This window comes from Tursiops truncatus, chromosome 9, assembly GCF_011762595.2.
Source record: "Tursiops truncatus isolate mTurTru1 chromosome 9, mTurTru1.mat.Y, whole genome shotgun sequence".
Taxonomy (NCBI): Eukaryota; Metazoa; Chordata; class Mammalia; order Artiodactyla; family Delphinidae; genus Tursiops; species Tursiops truncatus.
This window is the reverse complement of record NC_047042.1, coordinates 29,280,610-29,302,897: the sequence shown is the minus strand read 5'-3', so window position 1 is coordinate 29,302,897 and position 22,288 is coordinate 29,280,610. Positions and strand designations below refer to the sequence as shown.

The window sequence follows — 22,288 nt, the reverse complement described above, 5'->3', positions numbered from 1 at the left end:
TTGATTCTTTAAACAGCGTACTTCCCAGTATTTAGGAGGGAGATGGATATTAATTGAGCTGAATCTATAATGGAGGAAACAGGCACTGAAATATTAAACCAGTTGCTTAAATTTTCATCATAGTGGGTCAGTAACACGTTTATACATAGAACTAGATCCCATAGGCAAGTGGCTTTCAAATATCTTTGATTGCAGTTCATAGAAAGAAATATTTTACCTGAACCTGGTACCCATACATAAACTTGAGCAAACTTGGTGAAATACTATTTACCCTGTTACATATGATGCACTCTAAGATACTTTATTCTCTTCTCTTTTATTTTTGTATTTTTTATTATTATTATTTTTAAATGTCCAGGTCAGTTTTATTTTATTTAATTAATTAATTAATTTGGCCATGCCGTGCGGTATGCGGGATCTTAGTTCCCTGACCAGGGGTCGAACCCGTGCCCCCTGCATTGGGAGTGCAGAGTCTTAACCACTGGACCACCAGGGAAGTCCCTCTATTTCCGTTTTTAAAAAATGCTGGTCAAACGTGCTAAATAAATTTCATGACCCATTAATGGATTACATTCTACAGTATGAAGAACACTGCCCCGGACACTAACCTTCCTGGGACCAGGGATTCTGTCCTATTCACCACTGTGCTTAGAAATATCTGGTGTATAGAAAGCATTCAGGCATTTAATGACTTTAATGAACTTCATGACAGTGGTTCCAATTTGTTAAAATAGGAAGGATGCTAATCACAAGTCAGGAAATCCAGTGTCAACTCTTGAATCATTGTATGTCCTTGAGAAGTAACTTCTCTTATCTTCTCACCTATAAAATAGAACTTGTGATATCTTGTACACATGGGATAAAATGAGCCCACAAATATTAAACTATCGTGAGTAAAAGATAAAGAACTACAAATACAAATAAAAGATCAATGGATTCGTTACTTACGCACTTTGAAATGCCGAGAGATACCACTCAAATACTTCACTCTGTTACTTTACTGCCGTTTCTTTGATTTGGATTAATTAGAGGAAAATTGTGGGAAAAATGAGATCTAAATTTAGACCTTTTTAAGGAAAAAAATTAAATTTCACTGAGTAACAAAGTAGTCCTAAAATGTTGGGCTGGATAGACTCCTTCCTTGAAGTATCAGTTGGGCCACTAGCAGATTAGACACCGAGTGACCGCTTAAGCAGGTCCATGACAGTTGCAGTCCATTGTTTTTGTGTAAATGAACATTTCTGAAATTCTGAGGGGAGACTCGATTGGGTAAAGTGTCCTTGTTAACTCTTCAGGAATTTATTAATTCCTAGTACATACATTAGAAAACGCCACCATATCTAAATTACCGAGGTTCGGATGTATGAGATCTGAAAAGTGTCTGTGGAAGACGTAGGGACTCTGCTAAATTGTTTTAATAACAGGCAAGAAGAGCTCTAAGCTATCAACAAGACTCTTCCTGCCCAGAGGTAAATCATGCTGCCTAGCCTAGGGTAATTTTCCTTTTGTTCTCCCTGGAAAGTCTACCAAGTAAGTAGTTCATGGGAAATTTCCCGGCTTGTTTTCTGGATGGAGTAGCACGATAAGGTGGTTTGGTGCCCTGGCTTTGAAATCAGAGAAACTGGCTCTTAAGTTCTGGTTCTGCCACTTTCAATACGTGTGACCTTGGGTAGATCCCCAAGAGTTGTGAGCGTTAAATAAGCTATATCCCACGTGCACACATGTATGAAGTACTTAGCACAGTGCCCAGCACAAAGGAAACAATAAATGATAGTTCCTCTTAGCTGTATTATTGTTGTTTTTGTTAGTTATTATTATTAGTTATATGCCAGTTCTTTCTGGTCTGGACTGGCTAGCTTTCATAGTTCAACTGTTGGAAAAGAGATTTGTTTGCTCAAGAAATAAGCAGGTTTCTTTAAGGTGCAAGGAAAATTATTTCACAAGTTTTACCAGGTCCTGGGGCTCAGCCCTCGTGACACCTGGAAATTTAGCTGAAAATGCAATAAGGTCTCCATCTCTGTAGCAGCTGAGACGCAGGAGTGGTATACACAGCGCATCACGGAACACGTGCTGTCAGCCGTCAGTCTTCCCTTTGTTTGCCAGGAAAAGGGCAGCCCTATAAAATTGTGCACTTTGTTGGAGAAACTGGGGCACTAATGCGATTGCTCACTTTGTGACGCTGAGCTATTTCAAAGTTTCCTTTCTAATCGGCTCGGGGCAAAATTGTGAAGTAGTCATTCGTCTCTGTCACTTCCAGCCCTCCTTCCCCCCACCCCCCTTCCCCTTCCTCTCCCCTCCTTCCCCCTCATCCTTCTGTCAGTGCATTTCTCCTACTTTATACCATAGATTAGCTGAAAATGGCTTAAAAGGTTGTCCCCTTTAGCTACCTTTGTGTTTTAGATGCCTCTGAAGAATTAAATGATTCTCCAAGGCTACTGTTGCAGATATTTGCAGGCCAGGAGGTGAGAGAATTCTGGCTGGGAGTTACCCTGGTATCTTTCAGTGAGCACTGCCTCCTCAGCTAAAAAAAAAAAATTGTGTCTTTGTCTTTGAAATAGGAGGAAGATCTATTCTAGCGTTTTCCAAAGTGTATTCCATGGGCTGTGCAGTTGATTTTACTGTGATCAATTACTTTTAAGAAACTGTAAATAACAAAGTGAAACAGGTTTCCCTGCTGTAGAGATTCTGAAAAACCTTTTTCATGCTCATGTCAAAGGAGGTGCTTTGAACTTCCAAGTGGGTATTTAGGATGTAGCATTTTCCACCTTATTTGATTATCTTCCTCTTCTAATTTTCATGAAGCACCTTCAGCATCTGTGTGACACAGAACATACTTTACAGAGCACCAGTCTAGTCCAACCCTCTAGGCCAACTAAGGAAGGAAACAGTAAAGTGATGTGCTCAAGGTTACCTGTTGACCTAGTTGCAAAGTTAGGACTAGAAACTTGGTTCTCTGGCTCTACAGCTTGGTCAAAAATCCCATTTGTGGTTATGGATTTAATGTCTGTCATCCCTGCTAGACCGCGTACTGCCAAAACCGAACCTTGACCTCTTCTGCTTATCACTGTATCCTTAGCACCCAGCACAGTACCTGGCACACAGTGATCAAACCAGCACTTACTAAATTGAGTTGAGATTGATTATGGGGATGGACGTGTGTTGCCTGTTTCTGTCTATGTCTGTTGCTTCTCCTTCTAGCCTGCTCCCTACTATATATGAAGGGGTCAGTGTCAAGTTCCATACTTACACTGAGAATACGTGGTCCCAGTTCCACTGACACTGAACCTGTTCAGGTGCAGTCTGTGTGTGACCACATTCTTCTGGGGTTGAAACAGGATGATGTGCACCTTGGGTGCAAACAAACAGCCCAGGACCACGAATCCACTCAGGCTAACCGAGATGCACATGGTCGTTGTCTGCACCTATAAGAAAAGATTGCCTAGTTAAGTGTCTTGACTATAAATTCAATACAGTGGCCAACTCAAGAGAGCACTGAAAAAAGAGCAAACTGAAAAAACCCAAATCATCCACAGTTCTGTTATTATTCTAGCCAAACCAATACAGCAATTATATTGGATCTTCTGAGTTTGGGATGCACATGGAAACATTGCTTAGGATTTGTAAGCAAACACTCTCTGTGTTTGGTGTCCTGAAGGCTTGCCAAGACTTCACACAGATTTTCTGGTTTTGTTTGTTTTCCTCTTTACTTTGTATAAAGATATTTCTGCAGAGCCACTGGAAGTCAGAATCTTAAAGAGTAAAATATCAATATTCAATGATGAAGTGACCAGATAACTGATAATTTGAGTCAGTCAACTTGGCTTGTTTAAGGTTTACTATATTATGAACAAATCTGGTCCTGTTTCATATTTCCACTTCTCTTTCTTGCTGGGAGCTCTATCAGCTCTTGGTTTCCCTATTCAACACTGGGGGGCATTATCAACTTTCTTCTGGGGTACCTACTCTTTTAATTATTTCATTAGCATCTCTCTGGAATTTTGATACACCAGGTACTCGCTGTTTCATCTTTCTGTTCTCCAGGCTTCTATGCACCCACCCTTGACAGAGAATTTTCCCTTGCGCCCTCTTTGCTTCCCCTGAAAGCAAACCTCAGAACTAGGTTTTATCATCTCTTCTTTTCATTCCCTTGCCCGCACTCTTCATCTTCTCCGCTCTCCTCATTTATCCTGGCTTCAGCTCCCATAGATTTTCTGGAAAATCCCAAATTAGATTCTACATATTTAATCACTTTCAGTATGAAAAATGGAAATTAATTATTTCTTCTATCAGTTTCTACTCAGAGTAACTATGGTAAATCCTAGAGTCATTTTAGAGTTCTTTTTCCTTTTTCCCCAGCCGATGCTATTACCAGATAGCAGTAATTTCTCATGCCCTAAAGTGTCTGACCTTCTTCTGTAATCAAAGGAAGCTGAGACTGAACAGTTAACCGGAAGAGCCACATAACTTTAGAAGACCTCTTTCTGTTTTTGATTTTTAAAAAATCAGGTTACGCTTGTATCATAATTCTTCAGACTCTGGTTTTACTTTGATTGCTGAAAGTAAATCTCTCCTCACTATCTTTTTTTTTTAATTTAATTTTATTTTTGGATGTGTTGAGTCTTTGTTGCTGCGTGCAGGCTTTCTCTAGTTGCGGCAAATGGAGGCTACTCTTTGTTGCGGTGTGCGGGTTTCTCATTGTGGTGGCTTCTCTTGTTGCGGAGCACAGGCTCTAGGTGCGTGGGCTCAGTAGTTGTGGCTCGCGGGCTCTAGAGCGCAAGCTCAGTACTTGTGGCGCACGGGCTTAGTTGCTCCGTGGCATGTGGGATCTTCCTGGACCAGGGATTGAACCCGTGTCCCCTGCATTGGCAGGCGGATTCCTAACCACTGCGCCCCCAGGGAGGCCCTCTCCTCATTATCTTAAAGCTCTTGCTCCCCTAACCACTCCAGTGCTTTCCAACTTGGTCCCCAGTTTCAGGCTCTTCTCTCTTTTGTCAGCTTCTCAGAAAAGTCTACTATCTCATTCCATGATGGAAAAGCCTTGATAAATCGTAACTATGTTATTTATAGCAAGTCCATTACTGACGTAATTTTTCTTCTTACATATATGTAGAATATGATATTAGAACTGTGCTGTTCCTGCCTTGATTTTGACCGTGGTGCCAGTGTGAAAGCTATCAGATATCCCAGCGAGGGTGAGACAAGTTCAGATGTGTACTTTTCAAGAAAACCTTCTATAACTTTGAAACTCCTCACATACTTTAAGACATTACAAGGAGAGGAGAAGGGAGGCTTCTGTGAGGAGATCTCGGCCCAAAGCTGTGCTGTGAATTCCATGCCCTCCACCCCTTAGGGGGATTGTGTCCATCTCTTCACTTAAAGCTTACAGAGGAGGGCGTCACTGTGGCCCTTCACAGAAGGTTTGAGGTTTTTCTGTGGTTGGGAGGATGCTCTGGCCGGGAGCCTGATTCCTGTCTTGAAAATCTAGAAGGTAAGAAATGGCTAGTCACTTTTGTAGCAGAGCAAGGAGACTGGCTGATGTACTGAGATAGTCCTTTACTCTAAAAATTTATGAAAACAAACGCTACGGGAGTGGTATGCAGGAAAGGTGAGCCATTGTGGGTCATCTGGGGCCCATATGGAGGGGCCTGGAGTCCTTCTCAGAAGGAGGCTAGAGGGGAGTAGCTGGATTGTGACGACTCAGAGTAGCGAATTGCCAGCCAACTCCCTCAAGGACTTGTGGGAGAAAAAGGCCAGCAGGACCTTTCTGATGATCAGGTGAAAACACCCTTTAATCATCTTCCAGGTTATCCCAAGGATGTGTCTTTAGCCACTGCGGACTTAGAGATCATAAAGTCCTTATTACTCTCTAACCGGTCCTGAGAGGGACATAGCAACTGGTGGACTGGGGAGTGTGAGCTGGGAGAAAGGGGAAGCCAACCACTGCAGCTCCAAGGCAGGCCAGACCTCAGGAGAAAATGATACTGAATGTTACGTCATGATATGATTTGATAACTACATAGGACAAGGCATTTCAGTTTCCTACTAGAGACATTTTTCCTTTGAAAATGATTGTAGGACCTTATGTCACCTAAGGGCACACAAATTCATGGGCCTGCCAAGGTCATGAGAGTTTTCATTCACTGATGTATCCCCAGCACTAGGATGGTGTCTCACATAAGGTGAACAGTCAGTGTTTGGATGTATCCACTGGAATTTCCATCCAGGGGTGGAGGGGTGACTAATCTCACTACCTACTAAAGGGACACAGGGAAGCATAACTAAAGGTGCATTTTGGTCATAGTTTATGCTGCATGGTTTTCAGTATACCCGCTTTAAATTTGATACCTTTCAATTTTTTTCAAAGCCCAAGTATCAGCCTCATAGTCTCAGTTGCCCAATTCCCTCTATAACTCACACTATAAAGAGTCTGTGTTTATCTATACTTATTTGTTCTGCGTCTTTGAACACTCCCAGCCCATGCTGCTTTGTTTTCATCTTCCTCAAGCTCCTAGAAACACTTGACATGGTTAATCACTTCCTGGATCCCTCCTCCCCTCACTGGACAGTTCCTTGTCTGAGTTGCTGACTTTTTCTCTTCTACCTGAATTCTAAGTGCTGGCGTGTTTCAGAACTCAGTTTTGGACACTCTTCTCTTTACCATCTCATTGAGTTCCGTGGCTTAAGTACCTCCTACGTGGATGGTATTCATCCATGGAGTACTAGTTCCAACTTATCTTCTGGGCTTCCAGACCTATACATTCAAATGCCATCTTGGCATATTGTTGTGGATGTGTAGTGGGCAAATCAGAATGAATATGTAAGCAGAACTTGATCCTTTCCTCCAGGTACCTCCATTTAAGTGACACCAAATGCCACCCCCTTGTGCAAGCCAAAAACCTGAGAGTCATCCTTCATTTTGCCATTTCCCTCACACCCACACATCCAATCCAATAGCAAGTTCTGTTGGTTCTTTCGGAAGATAATCCTGTATGGTCTCTTGGGCTTCTGTATGTCTTTCCAGCAGCGGCTCCGACTACCTTTGTTCTGGACTTTCTTTTCAATGGTATTTTTTATAGCAAAGAGCCCTAGGAGATAGAGGTAGTGCCTGTGGAACAGAGGACCAGCATATCACTCATTAGAGAAGATTCAGATTCCCCAATCTAGCTGTTCTTCCCTGTAATGCCACCGCTGACTGTGCCGTGGTCATGGTGCCCTTTGCATAGCCTGTGGGAAGTGGGGCTCAGGTAACCAGAGCCAGTGCGGAACTCTGGCTACTGCCATTGCTTTGAGTCAGAGTCCTTTTTGTCAGCGTCCACAAAACTGTGGCAAGCTAACATGTTAAGTTGGAATCAGTCAAGTAAAATCTCAGACTCTTCGGTCTTTGACAGTTGTGACAGTGAGATCGGAAAGGCTTTCTCAAAGAGGAAGGTTGAGGGTCTCGTGGGCTGATGAACAGGCCTTGAGAGCAGTCCATGGGGATCCGTAGCAAACAGGCTGACCAAACTGTACGGCCAACCAGGCAATAAATAGCGTTCCACTTTATGGCCATTAAAGAAGAGGATTTGGGGGGTGGTTCGCAGGCTGAGTAACAGGAAGTAGATTCGGATAGAGCTGCTAGACCTGTACTGAAATTGTTGCTGACTCACCTCTGGGGGTGCCGTGGATTTCCTCCCTATTCTGATTCAGGTCCTTGGTGGGCAGAAAGTTGTACTCTTTTTTCACATAAAAGTTGCAGAGACAAGCACCTACACTGACCCTACACTGACAAGAGAAGCCTTCAGAGAAGCAGAGACCAGGTGAGTCATTTAAACTTTGGCTGGCTCCCTTGGGAAATGAGGGAAGAGGGCGACCAGTGCTTGTGAAGGAAGAATGGCAACAGCTAGGCCCTCTGAGGGCTCATCCCTTGGTATAGTCTCTCACGCCAAACTTAGATCCATTCTGCGATGACAGAAGTCTCAGTTTTTTACAGTGGAACCTGGCTGCAGAAAAGGAGCTTTGGCCCTCTCTGTCAGATTGCCCTGAAACAGGATAATGCTCTGGGAAGCCAGAGATGACGCACGGACCGGTATCTGGGCTCTTCCTGACCTGGACTGGGTTGAAAATGCTGACAGAAGTGCTGCACCAAAGAATGAGAGACGGACGCAAGGAAATCTGGATGAATTCCTGCAGTCAGCTGCAGCCCTGGAAAGCTTGCTTAGCCCTTAGGCTAAAACCAGGCAAGATGCTAAGAGATGTTATCACGATGAGACAGCAAATGCCCTGGATTAAGAGGAACTCCTTGAAAAAAGTTGCTGTCTGTGCAAGTCAGTGGCGAGTGAGCTGAAATCCGCAAACCACGTGGCCCAGGCAGATAGCTACCGATATCTGGCTCTGGCCTCTGAGTCAAGGGGTTCCCCAAACTGAAATGAACAGTGACATTAATGACGACGTTGCCATTCAATTCAGGGTTTTGGGTGCTCAGAAACATTGGACCTTCGTTTGGTTGAGCCATGCGTAGCTGCTGCCTGCTTGAAACACAGAGCAAATGTGCCTTCCTTCCTGCCATGGAGATGTCCGTGCTGCCTGATTCCTCCCTTACTCTCTCCATCCTGATCGCAGCTGCCTTAAGAAGAAAGGAAGGATAGGAACAATGTCTCCCCATCCCCAAGGGTGGCTGCCATCCATATGCACCAGACCCAGTATGCTGGGAAACTCTGGGGAGGGAAGAACTCGAATTTTTATGCTCTGTTGGTTACAGACAGCCAAGTCACCAGCCTACCCAGGCCCGTTAGGGAGAAGGCTGGGCTGGGACCAGAAAGAGGCAAATGAGGAACTTGCTTGAGATGCACATTTAAGGAGGCACCCAAAACTCAGTAATCAAGACAAGTAATTTTTTTTTTGCGGTACACGGGCCTCTCACTGTCGTGGCCTCTCCCGCTGCGGAGCACAGGCTCCAGACGCGCAGGCCCAGCGGCCATGGCTCACAGGCCCAGCCACTCCGCGGCATGTGGGATCTTCCCGGACCGGGGCACGAACCCGCGTCCCCTGCATCAGCAGGCGGACCCTCAACCACTGCGCCACCAGGGAAGCCCCAAGACAAATAATATTTTACTGCAGTATTTTTTAAAAATAAAAATTCATGCTAAAAGCCTACGATGAACACAATACCAACCTTTTAAATAAGGTTAGGATCGGTAACAGTGCTGGGCTGTGATGTATTCAAAGTGAAGGCAAAAAGTCAGCAATACTGATCCTATCGTGATGACTGTTCATGCACGTGTTACCGGGCCCACTCTGCACTGCCTACTGGAAATTGGGACTTGCGCAACCTACACAAATGCTGAATTTCTGGCCACAGTGGTGGCTGCGGGTAATAAAAGTCCTTTGGCTCCGAGTTAGGAGTCTCAGGTCTTCTGTCAGCATCCCCGAATCTGTGGCGGGCTAACCTGTTAGATTGCAGGGTGGGTTAAAAACCCTTCTCGGTCCTTCACAGGTTCTGTCTCCATCACTGACATCCTACCCTTGGCTCGGGCCCCCATCATCTCTGACCTATCGCAGTCACTTAACTGCTCTCCCCACCCCGGCTTTTTCCTTTCTGTCGTACGTTGTCTTTAGCAGCTTGATTTTTTTTTTCCTAAAATGTGAGATCACAAAATATGAGATCATTAAACTGCTCCATTTAAAAGTATTTCAGTGGTTTCTTTTTCCATAGAGAACAAAAATCTAAACTTTTTGCTATGGCCTATAAAGTCCTATGTGGTCTAGCTGCCCACCCTCCCAACCGCCTACCTCTCATATAAACTCACTCTCCCATCTACTCATTAAAGTGTAGCCAGATACACCTTTCTTTTCTAAGACATTTTTGCCTGGGGGTGTTTGCATTTGCTGTTTCTTCTGTCTAGCGGGTAGAATTCCTCTGGTTTGCTCCTTCCCATCTTTCGGTAGGGTATTATGAAATAGGCACTAGTAGGGGTGGCAAACACTTTTTGAAAGAATGAGATGTGATACATTTCTTTAAATCTTCAAAATAGTCAACATGGGAAAATTGGAATTTCTCTGCAAGTATTTAAACCTTGTAAAAATTCTGAAGTCACCTCCGAGTCTGCCTAGGCAAAATGCTTTGCCTGCACCAACCCCAGTAAGAATCCAGCATCTTGATACCTAGAGTACGGTCCTTTGCCTCGCAGCATCTCCATCATCTGGGAGCTTGCTAGAAATCCAGAACCTTGGGCCTCATCCCTTCTTCCTGAATCAGAATCTTTAGCAAGATTCCCAGGTGGAGGCGCCTTAAAGTTTGGGAAGCACTGTAGTGGCATAACCCCGCTCCCTTCCGTCATAGTACTCACCACTGCATGAGTTATCCTGAATTCTCACTTATTAATTATTTACTCACCATCTCTATGCTCCTCTCATTCCCCACCAGATTGTAAGTTATAAAAGAGGAGGGGCTTGTCTGTGTTGATAGCTGTATCCCCAAGGCCCATGATAAATGCTCAGATACTTTTGGAAGACATGAATGAACAAAATGCTCAGTAATTACCATTTAAACTTTTTACGGTAAACTTTCCACCCAAACGTGACCTAGTTTTTCTTTACACCATTGGAACTATGTATTGGATCCCTGATGACTCGGTGTTTGATTCTTACGCTCTCTGGGATGGTTTTGTTGTGGTACAGAAGGAGGCAGCCTGGATATTTCTCAAAGATCCTTTGAAGTTTTGGATTCTTACCCAAGTTTTTGCTCGCTCCGTCTTGATGTCTCTTACAGCGTTGACTAGTCTTGTTTGTTCTAGGTTTTACTCCTACAAGTCCATTCTTCATATTAAGGGTAGATAAGTGTGTGATATAGTGGGAAAGGCATGGATTTGGATCCAAAACACTAGTCCTACTATTTTTTAACTGTGCCACCTGGGAAGTTAATTGCCCTCTGAGTCTGTTTACTCATCTTCCTAATGGATAATGAAATTCGCTTTCCAGGGTGCTAATGAGAATAACGTAAGCTCATGTATGCAAAGCACTTGGTAGAATAAGGTCTTGGAATTTGGTCAGGAAGACTTAGTTCCTTTCTTTCCCTCTTGCCTTAATCATGTCACTTTTTGCCCAAGTGAACAACCAACCAAAAGAAAACAAGAAAAATTTAAAAATCACAAGACCTCAAAGCCCTTAAACATCATTTAAATGAATTCCTCTACCTGGTATAATCTGACCAAGCTGCCAGTTCCCATTAATTTCTCACTAGACTCCCCCTGTCTTCCATTTGAGCACGACTGACATTATTGCATTCTTCTTGGTTCATTTCTATTTTCCCTCAAGAATATTCCCCGTAGGCCCTATATACTCTAACTACCTTACTTGCACTTTCCTACCAAGGTACAGGATGAAATCCCACCTCTTTAAGGAGATTCCTGGAAAGACCAAGCTCTTACTGATCCAACTCGTTTTTGAAACTAATAGGCATTTAAGAGTTTCTATCAGCAATTTAATTATAAACTATTCTGTGTTAATCTTGAATTCGTTCATGCTTGTTATTGTTTTCCCAACTGAGATGTAAGCTTTTTGAAGACTAGAATAGTGCTTTATATTGTTTTATAACTCCCAGTGGGTGGCAAAGTACTGAGTCATAAACCTTGTTGACCGATGGCCAAATTCCTAATGCTGGTACTTAGATTATTATTGGGTACTTTTCTAATGCTGCTGATTCTCTCCGAGCCACATGGTTTCCCTCCAGGAAATTTTAAATCGCAGTCTAAAACAAGGGTCCTGGGTTCAAATACCTATAGGGCTATGCAGGTTCATACGTGAGGGTAGCCAGGTGTAAGAATTCAGGGGCTGGTGGGAGCTGTGGGCAACAGGAGTGAGAGTGCTCTGTCTAGAGGCATAAGCACTACTCAGCCAGCTAATTGTGGGTCCACATGTTTTAGTTTGTTAAGAGAAGCCAAGAATCTAGATAGTTATGTACAATTTCTCAATGTTCTTACTTTGGCAAACATTTCAAAGAATTTCAAAACAGTGCCGGCCAAACTAGAGATATCTGTGGGACAAGAAGAGCGTGTGATTCATTAGGGCAGCGATTTTCAATCCGGGCTGCAAATGAGAGTCACGTGGGGGGCTTTGAAAAATCTTGACGTCTAAGCCACAGATCAGGCCAATTAAATCAGAATATCTGGGGCTGTGCCCCAGGTATCAATATTTTTTTTCAAAGCTACCCAGTTGATTCAGTGTGTGATTGAATATGAAAACCTCTGTGTTGGAGGCTCTGGTCTACTGTCTCATTTCTTTTGTAAATTGAGGATTGGGATTATTTGCAAGGATAAGTGAGACCTCAGATGATCTCTGTAGGATTCATTGCCTTAATTAGCATAGCCCTTAAAACTCTCGACTGTACAACCTCTGCCCCATTTTCCTTGTAATTTCTGCCATGTGGCAAAACTTCTGGTATCTTCAGCTAATTTCTTTTAATCATGATATTGCTATCATGTTAAAGGAAGAAGTCATTTTTTTATGTTTTAGGAATAAATGCTAGTTCATTCAATAAAATTAAATTTTATTCTCGGTAGTATTTTTGTTTTATTTTTTCATTAGCTTTTTGGAGAATGACTAGTTTCAAATCATATGTGAGGATACAACAAATAGCATTGTAACTATTTTGCATTTCCAATACCCCAAGTCCTGTCTACTAAGGATGGCTTCCTAAGAACTGAAAAAAAAATCCTTACAGATCTATAGGAGGAGGATGTGTATACAAAGACAAAAGATAGAATTGGGGGCATTAAAATGCATTAACTGTAGTTCTCCATTTAATCCCCACACTAGAAAGGTACGAACTCCTGTGTGCATATAATCTGACCTTTGATTTTGTTGATTTAGTTCTGATGTCTTCTCTTTTGACAGATTTTCAAAAATTTTTATAGGTAGTCTTATAGAAAGCCTGACCGTTATCCCAACATTGATTGTATATTCTTTATTTTTCTGGCTGCTCCTTTAATGTGGTCCATAGGTTTGAGTCACAACGTTGTGGATAATTTACTAGACTAGACACATCAAGCTTTGCCAGTCTCTTGATCTCTTGCTTTAAGTAGCTTTGTCTTATTGTTGAGCTGCAATATTCAAGAGCTTGGTAACGTAGGAATTGCTGATAAACAGAAACATTTGAGCACTATTCCAACCTACAGAGGCACTTTACTTTGTGAAATCATGTTGTAACAAGGAAACCATAAGGCCTCTGGAAAACTTAATGAAATATAGAGAATAAAAACCAATTGCCTTAAGAGGGAAATATTCTCATACTCACTCATTGGGCGATACGAAAATGAGAAGTATAAATGTGGGAGCAACGGATTGATGGTTTCAACAGTTTGAGAAATTTTGATGGAATTATGAACTCTTTCTTTCAGGAGAGATGGTCATTATATTGAAGCCCACAAATCTGAACTAAATATTACTGGAGACTATATGAGTAATGACTTAATTAGGTTACCTGGATATAGACAGTAAAAGTTTTAACCGATTCAGGGATTACATACATATACCACATCTACAGGAAGTAAAGTTGTAGAAAAAGTATAACAAATATTGTATTTTACTTGTTTTAGAGAAATAATGATGCTTATTTGAAGCTTGAGTGAAAAGTTTTTAGATCTTTCAACTGATCCTGGCTTAATGTTGCAACTCTGCTTTAATTTACAGATCGATCTGTGGTAGCCAGGTCCTCTCGTGTCTAATTTAAAGTCTTATTATCTTGTCATTCACTTTCTAAATTAAATTAAAAGTTTTAAGGGGCGTGTGCGTGTATGTGTGTGTGTGTGTATTATACTCTTCTCCCACTAGACTGTAAATTGCTTGAATGACCATGCCATTTACATTTATGTTCCTCTCTGTGCCCAGCACAGTGCTTTCCACATAGCAAGCACTAATTAAATGTTTTAAAACATATTGAATTAATTTCCATATACAATATGGTGGTTCATCATGGCATTTATAATTTAGCTACCTAATTGCTGAGATGAAATAAAAGGAGTCTCTTTTAAATTATACATAACAAAACAGTGGCAGGATACAAGAAGAAGGAAAAGGAGAAACCATTCCGAGACTTACTCTGTAGTCACTTGAAGTCACATAAAATATAGGGAGGAAGGCCAACCAGATGATGCATGTGGTGTACATGGTAAAACCAATGAACTTGGCTTCGTTGAAATTCTCTGGGCACTTCCGCGTTTTGAAGGCATACACAGTGCATAAGATGACCAGGACCACATCGTAGGTAAGTGAGATCAACATGCTGGAATCTTTGACATTGCATTTTAAGATGACTGTTTCCCGCTTCTCTGGAAGGGTGTACCGCCTGGTGCCTGGAACCTCCAGGATGAGCCACACAGACACTACCACAATTTGCACCAGTATCAGACCCAGGCAGATGAAAACCTGAGAACTTGGGCTGATGAATTTTGGCCTCTGAGCGCCATTCTTTACCCCATCGAAGACACGGGCAATGCAGTTTGTCTTGGTCAGCAGGGCTGAGTAACAGACAGCGAAGGAGGTCCCCAGCCCTAGTCGGCGCAATGCACAGATGACTGGTGACGGCTTGGAAATGAAGAAGAATGTCATGCAATAGGACAGGCCAACCCCAAACAACAAGATGTAGCAGAGCTCCCGGCCTGATGCTTTGACTAACGGTGTGTTGTTGTGCTTGATAAAGACAGTCACAACCACGCATGTACACATAAAACCCAGGCAGGCAATGGTGACTGGACCAATGGCCCAGGCATCTTGCCACCTGATGTAGTCCTCAGGAAGGTCAAAGCAGCCAGATAGGTCTGCAGTGGGCCACTGCCCAAGGCCGCAATCCATACAGGTAAACTCGTCAGCCAGGTATTCGTAGGGCTCGCAGGGGATGCAGATCCAGCAGCAGACATCCCCTGGTTGCATATTCTTCATTTCATTGGGTGCACAGGGGTCGCTGCACTGGGACGTGGGGATTGAGTTCCGGGACCAGTGGATAGAGTCGACATCTACTGATAAGGTTTCTGCCCAATGACCAACCTTCAAGTAGGAATACTTGCCGCCCATGTACTGGAAGTTGAACACGTTGTAACGTCCCATTCCATCTCCAAAAGTGTCAAACTTGACAATGCTATCTGCACCTTTATTTGGGTTGAATGGAGCTGTGACATGTAAAGTAAAAGAAAAGAAAAAAAAAGAACACTGTTTAGGTGTCTTAAGTGTGATCGGTCAATGACTTTATATCATACACTTAGCAAAACTGAAATAACAGGGAACAGGGATTCCAAGGCTGAGATAATTTATCAATTATCATTGAATTTACATATTAAAAACTACTGGAGCCTTCAAGCATTCATAAATTCATTCACTTAACATTCCTGAGTGCCTCCTGTGTGCCAAGTGCCAGTGATAATCATGAGTACAATACAGTGTCTGCCTTCAAAGGAGCTGATTATTTAACAGGGAAACCGGTGAACATGTAGTCATATTTTATGTGGTATATAAATATTCATTTCTTGAAAGATTCCACAGTAGGAATTGGACAAAACTTCGAATCTCATCTCTATTACGTATTTATATATTTATGTATAGAAATTAAATATTTTCATGAAGCTATACAATTAAAAGGAAGAATTTTTCTCCTTCAAATCAAGAAAAAAATTTTCATTATAAATGGATGGTATGTTTCTTTTAAACAGTTTAGATAATTCAGAAGGAAAGAAAAAAAGAACACGCATCCATAATCCTTCAACTGTAGTATTTTCATGTTTTGGAGGCTGTTCATTCTGACTACATATTTGCATGTGTCTGTGTATAGCATACTCCTATCCACATATATACAACCTGAATATTCTGAAGGCGCCTACAGTAGAAGCTAGGTAATTGCTTTACAGTTCCTAACTGTACGGGATCGGTAGGCCTCAACCCTGTCCCTTTCTTATAGCCAGTGCCTAAGAGCAGCGCCTCTCTAAGCATCTCTGGTTCCTCTCTCCTCTCTTCCAGCTGCTGCTCATCACGTCTCTCTTGCCAACATCAGCTACCATTCTGTTCACCATTTTTATGCCACCTTCTCTGGTCTACTCTGTGCCTACTATTTCACACTGCCGACCTTTAGTCTTTCCTTAAATATAGAAGAATGAAACTGATGTCTCTGATGCACAGACAATCTTTATTAGTCAGGGTAGGCTTGCCTGTGTTGGTAAATAGACCCCAAATTGTTTAAGGGCTCAAACACAATGGAAGTTTATTTCTCCCTTGTGCAGTAGGCTAAGGTCTTGGTGGGTGGGTATCCCTCCTCCACACAGGGATTCAGGAACCCACGTTCCTTCCATCTTGAAGCTGTACCAATTCCTAGGGCCTCCTTCTCATTGGCATCCATGCAGTGGAAGGAGAAAAAGAGTATGAATTAGGTACACCTGCTTCCTCAAAGTATAAACCTGGAAGTGGCACGTGCTTTTATTCACATTTATTGACTAGAAATTAGTTACAGGGTCGCACCCAACTTCGAGAGCAGCTGGGAAATGTGGCTTAGCTGATGTGCCCAACTACAGCTATGGATGAGAAAGGGGAATTTGCAGGACACTGCAGTCTCTTACTCTGCAGGTCTTTGCTGTCTTTACTACCTCCTCCCTGAGCTCCGTCCTGTCTTCTCTGGGGCTCATGTTGTTCCAGCCAGCGGGAACAGCTTACTCTTCTTGGATCTAGTTATTTTATGGAGGAAAGGGTCCCTCAATGAGTTGCTTGGGTCCTTGGTAAAAGAAAACCTCACATTTCACCTAATAGCTCTTGCCTACATAGGATGCTTAGATGCCCCTAGAGTGTCAGGCTTGGTGTTTCCAGTAACGTGTTGTACCATATATAAAGTCTGTTAGCAAATGTAATTCAATATGCCACATTTATTCCTCACTTATTATGATTTATTTTCCTTTAGTGATCTTGTTATCTCACATGTGACTTTCCTAAACTTCACCTAGCTTTCTGCCACATTCTTCAAACCCATCGCCTATGTCTGTGTGTGTCTGTACTGCAGTTGGGGATTGGCTTCAAGTTCATAGCGAGACACGCTGTAGTCGTAGATGAGTGCGTGATTTTTGGATTTAGATGGACCATGTGTGATTGTCATCTCTGCCTTTGAACAGTTGTATGTCCTTAGGAAAGTTAACCTTTCTAACTCTGTTTCCTAATCAACAGATTATATTATAAATAAATGTAAAAATGCTAAATAAATTGATCATTTTCTACTGGTTTATAACATTTGCCAGATACTAAATTGTGGGATAATTCATTTCTCTCTGTTATTTGTTGTTTCTCTTGATCTCTTTCCACAGCAGTATGATCTTTTTTGCAACTACTACAGCTTTAGACTATGTTTTAATATGGTAGAACAAATGAACATAGCAGTTGAAACATTATTGCTATATTTTCAGGAGTAGGAATCAATATCACAATTCTTAGATCACAGAAAACTAAATTTATTTAGTCCATGCTTAGAAAAGTTTCATTAAAAAGTTTAGAGACTCCTTTCACATGTTACAAATAAATAAAATGTTGAATATTTTAACATAGTTTACATCAAGTATAAGAACCTCAGATGTGTTATTAATTTTTTTTATTCTCAACTACACAGTCAATCTCCACCAGTGTTCAGTGGATGTTATTAGGTCATTCTGGAAAAGATTTGTAAAATAAATGTTTTATAGCTTTAAATATTTCACTATTTTCACAGCTATTCTTAAATATAAAGTTTCTTAAAAATAACGTATTTGAAAGGTGACAAAACTGGTTGTTTTGAGTAACCTGAGCCAGAGAGGGTTATTGATAAGATTGTTGGCATGTGAGCTAATAATATAAACACTAAAGATGTAAAACATTCCTTTTATAAATCTTTTATGGAAATCATCTGATATCATTAACTGAATATTGGAACAGACCGGTGGCCTAGTTGAGAATAACAAAACTAATAACACATCTAGGGTCTTAACACTTGATATAAAATGTTTTAAAATAGTCAACATTTTACTTATTTGTAACATGTAAAAGGAATACCTGAATTTTTTTTTTTTTTTTTTTTTTTTGCGGTACACGGGCCTCTCACTGTTGTGGCCTCTCCCGTTGTGGAGCACAGGTTCCGGACGCGCAGGCTCAGGGGCCATGGCTCACGGGCCCAGCCGCTCTGCGGCATGTGGGATCTTCCCGGACCGGGGCACGAACCCGTGTCCCCTGCATCGGCAGGCGGACTCTCAACCACTGCGCCACCAGGGAAGCCCAGAATACCTGAAACTTTTAATGCCTCTTTTCTAAGCATAGAATAAACAAACTTAGCTTGATGTAACATAAGAATTCTGATATTGATTCCTACTCATGAAAATCTGGTAATAATATTTCAATTCCCATTTTTTTCTTAATCGTTTGAATATACAGAGCATTGATAGGATTTTTAAAGAGCCTAAATGAGGACTTTAGCTCTGGCTTTTACAAAATATAGGCACTTTTTTTTAATTGGAGTAAAATTGCTTTACAATGTTGTGTTAGTTTCTGCTGTACAAAGAAGTGAATCAGCTATATGTATACATATATCCTCTCCTCTTGGACCTCCCTCCCCCCACCTCCTTCCCACCCATCTACGTCATCACAGAGCACAGAGCTGAGCTCCCTGTGCTATATAGCAGGTTCCCGTTAACTATCTATTGTACACGTGGCAGTGTATATATGTCAATCCTAATCTCCCAATTCATCCCACTCTCCCCTTCCCCTCCTGTGTCCACTCTTCCGTTCTCTACGTCTGCGTCTCTGTTCCTGCCCTGCAAATAGGTTCATCTGTGCCATTTTTCTAGATTCCACATATATGCGTCAATATACGTTTGTTTTTCTCTTTCTGACTTCACTCTGTATAACAGACTCTAGGTCCATCCACATCTCTACAAATGACCCAATACCCTGAGAAAACCATATTTCAAAAAGACACATGTACCCCAATGTTCATTGCAGCACTATTCACAGTAGCCAGGACGTGGAAGCAACCTAATGCCCATTGACAGATGAATGGATAAAGAAGATGTGGTACATATATACAATGAATATTACTCAGCCATAGAAAGGAATGAAATTGGGTCATTTATAGCCACTATTTTTCATTAGGCTATTTTATTTTTTAATTTTTTTGAATTTTATTTATTTTTCATACAGCAGGTTCTTACTAGTTATCCATTTTATACATATTAGTGTATACATGTCAATCCCAGTCGCCCAATTCATCACACCACCACCCCACATCCACCACCAATTTTACCCCTTGGTGTCCATACGTTTGTTCTCTACATCTGTGTCTCAATTTCTGCCCTGCAGACCGGGTCATCTGTACCATTTTTCTATGTTCCACATATATGCGTTAATATAGGATATTTGTTTTTCTCTTTCTGACTTACTTCACTCTGTATGACAGTCTCTAGATCCATCCACGTCTCTACAAATGACCCAATTTCGTTCCTTTTTATGGCTAATATTCCATTGTATATATGTACCACATCTTCTTTACCTATTCATCTGTCGATGGGCATTTAGGTTGTTTCCATGACCTGGCTATTGTAAATAGTGCTGCAGTGAACATTGGGGTGCATGTATCTTTTTGAATTATGGTTTTCTCTGGGTATATGTCCAGTAGTGGGATTACTAGATCATATGGTAATTCTATTTTTAGATTTTTAAGGAACCTCCGTACTGTTCTCCATAGTGGCTGTATCAATTTACATTCCCACCAACAGTGCAAGAGGGTTCCCTTTTCTCCACACCCTCATCAGCATTTGTTGTTTGTAGATTTTCTGATAATGCCCATTCTAAGTGGTGTGAGGTGATACCTCATTGTAGTTTTGATTTGCATTTCTCTAATAATTAGTGATGTTGAGCAGCTTTTCATGTGCCTCTTGGCTGTGTGTAGTTCTTCTTTGGAGAAATGTCTATCTAGGTGTTCTGCCCATTTTTGGATTAGGTTGTTTGTTTTTTTAATATTGAGCAGCATGAGCTGTTTATATATTTTGTAGATGATAATCCTTTGTCCGTTGATTCATTTGCAAATATTTTCTCCCATTCTGAGGGTTGTGTTTTCCTCTTGTTTATGGTGTCCTTGGCTGTACAAAAGCTTTTAACTTTCATTAGGTCCCATTTGTTTATTTTTGTTTTTATTTCTATTACTCTAGGAGGTGGATCAAAAAAGAATTTGCTGTGATTTATGTCAAAGAGTGTTCTTCCTATGTTTTCCTCTAAGAGTTTTATAGTGTCTCGTCTTACATTTAGGTCTCTAATCTATTTTGAGTTTATTTTTGTGTATGGTGTTAGGGAGTGTTCTAATTTCATTCTTTTACATGTAGCTGTCCAGTTTTCCCAGCACCACTTACTGAAGAGACTGTCTTTTCTCCATTGTATATCCTTGCCTCCTTTGTCATAGATTAGTTGACCATATGTGCATGGATTTATCTCTGGGCTTTCCATCCTGTTCCATTGGTCTATATTTCTGTTTTTCTGCCAGTACCATATTGTCTTGATTACTGTAGCTTTGTGGTATAGTCTGAAGTCAGGGAGTCTGATTCCTCCAGCTCTGTTTTTATTTCTCAAGATTGCTTTGGCTCTCCGGGATCTTTTTTGTCTCCATACAAATTTTAAGATTTTTTTGTTCTAGTTCTGTAAAAAATGCCATTGGTAATTTGATAGGGATTGCGTTGAATCTGTAGATTGCTTTGGGTAGTATAGACATTTTCTCAATATTGATTCTTCCATCCAAGAACATGGTATATCTCTCCTTCTGTTTGTATCATCTTTAATTTCTTTCATCAGTGTCTTATAGTTTTCTGCATACAGGTCTTTTGTCTCCCTAGGTAGGTTTATTCCTAGGTATTTTATTCTTTTTGTTGCAGTGGTAAATGGGAGTGTTTCCTTAATTTCTCTTTCAGAGTTTTCATCATTAGTGTATAGGAATGCCAGAGATTTCTGTGCATTAATTTTGTATCCTGCAACTTTACCAAATTCATAGATTAGCTCTAGTAGTTTTCTGGTGGCATTTTTAGGATTCCCTCTATATAGTATCATGTCATCTGCAAACAGTGACACTTTTACTTCTTCTTTTCCAATTTGTATTCCTTTTATTTCTTTTTCTCCTCTGAATGCCGTAGCTAGGACTTCCAAAACTATGTTGAATAATAGTGGCGAGAGTGGACATCCTTGTCTTGTTCCTGATCTTAGCGGAAATGCTTTCAGTTTTACACTATTGAGAATGATGTTTGCTGTGGGTTTGTCATATATGGCCTTTATTATGTTGAGGTAGTTTCCCTCTGTGCCCACTTTGTGGAGAGTTTTTATCATAAGTGGGTGTTGAATTTTGTCAAAAGCTTTTTCTGCATCTATTGAGATGATCATATGGTTTTTCTTCTTCAATTTGTTAATGTGGTGTATCACATTGATTGATTTGCGTATATTGAAGAATCCTTGCATCCCTGGGATAAAGCCCAGTTGATCATGGTGTATGATCCTTATAATGTGTTGTTGGATCCTGTTTGCTAGTATTTTGTTGAGGATTTTGACATCTGTATTCATCAGTGATATTGATCTGTAATTTTCTTTTATTGTAGTATCTTTGTCTGGTTTTGGTATCAGGGTGATGGTTGCCTCATAGAATGAGTTTGGGAGTGTTCCTTCCTCTGCAATTTTTTGGAAGAGTTTGGAAAGGATGGGTGTTCGCTGTTCTCTTAATGTTTGATAGAGTTCACCTGTGAAGCCATCTGGTCCTGGACTTTTGTTTGTTGGAAGATTTTTAATCACAGTTTCAATTTCATTACTTGTGATTGGTCTGTTCATATTTTCTATTTCTTCCTGGTTCAGTTTAAGAAAGTATACCTTTTTAAGAATTTGTCCATTTCTTCCAGGTTGTCCATTTTATTGACATAGAGTTGCTTGTAGTAATCTCTTAGGATGCTTTGTATTTCTGTGTTGTCTGTTGTAACTTCTCCTTTTTCATTTCTAATTTTATTGATTTGAGTCCTCTTCCTCTTTATCTTGATGAGTCTGGCTAATGGTTTATCAATTTTGTTTATCTTCTCAAAGAACCTGCTTTTAGTTTTATTGATCTTTGCTATTATTTTGTTTCTATTTCATTTGTTTCTGCTCTGATCTTTATGATTTCTTTCCTTCTGCTAACTTTGCGTTTTGTTTGTTCTTCTTTCTCTCGTTCCTTTAGGTGTAAGGTTAGATTGTTAATTTGAGATTTTTCTTGTTTCTTGAGATCAGCTTGTATTGCTATAAACCTCTCTCTTAGAACTGCTTT

The 22,288-nt window shown here is 41.0% G+C and overlaps 1 protein-coding gene across 1 annotated transcript in view; it reads right to left on the bottom strand.

The window, feature by feature from the left end:
• The window catches only part of GRM3 (glutamate metabotropic receptor 3), a 104,653-nt gene that overhangs the window by 10,429 nt on the left and 71,936 nt on the right, over positions 1–22,288 (bottom strand). Inside the window, exons 3-4 of the mRNA XM_019931535.3 lie at positions 14,074–15,140; positions 3,248–3,422 (exon numbers count right to left, since the gene is read on the bottom strand). Coding sequence (XP_019787094.1) covers positions 3,248–3,422; positions 14,074–15,140 — 1,242 coding nt within the window. The remainder of the gene's footprint in view (positions 1–3,247; positions 3,423–14,073; positions 15,141–22,288) is intronic.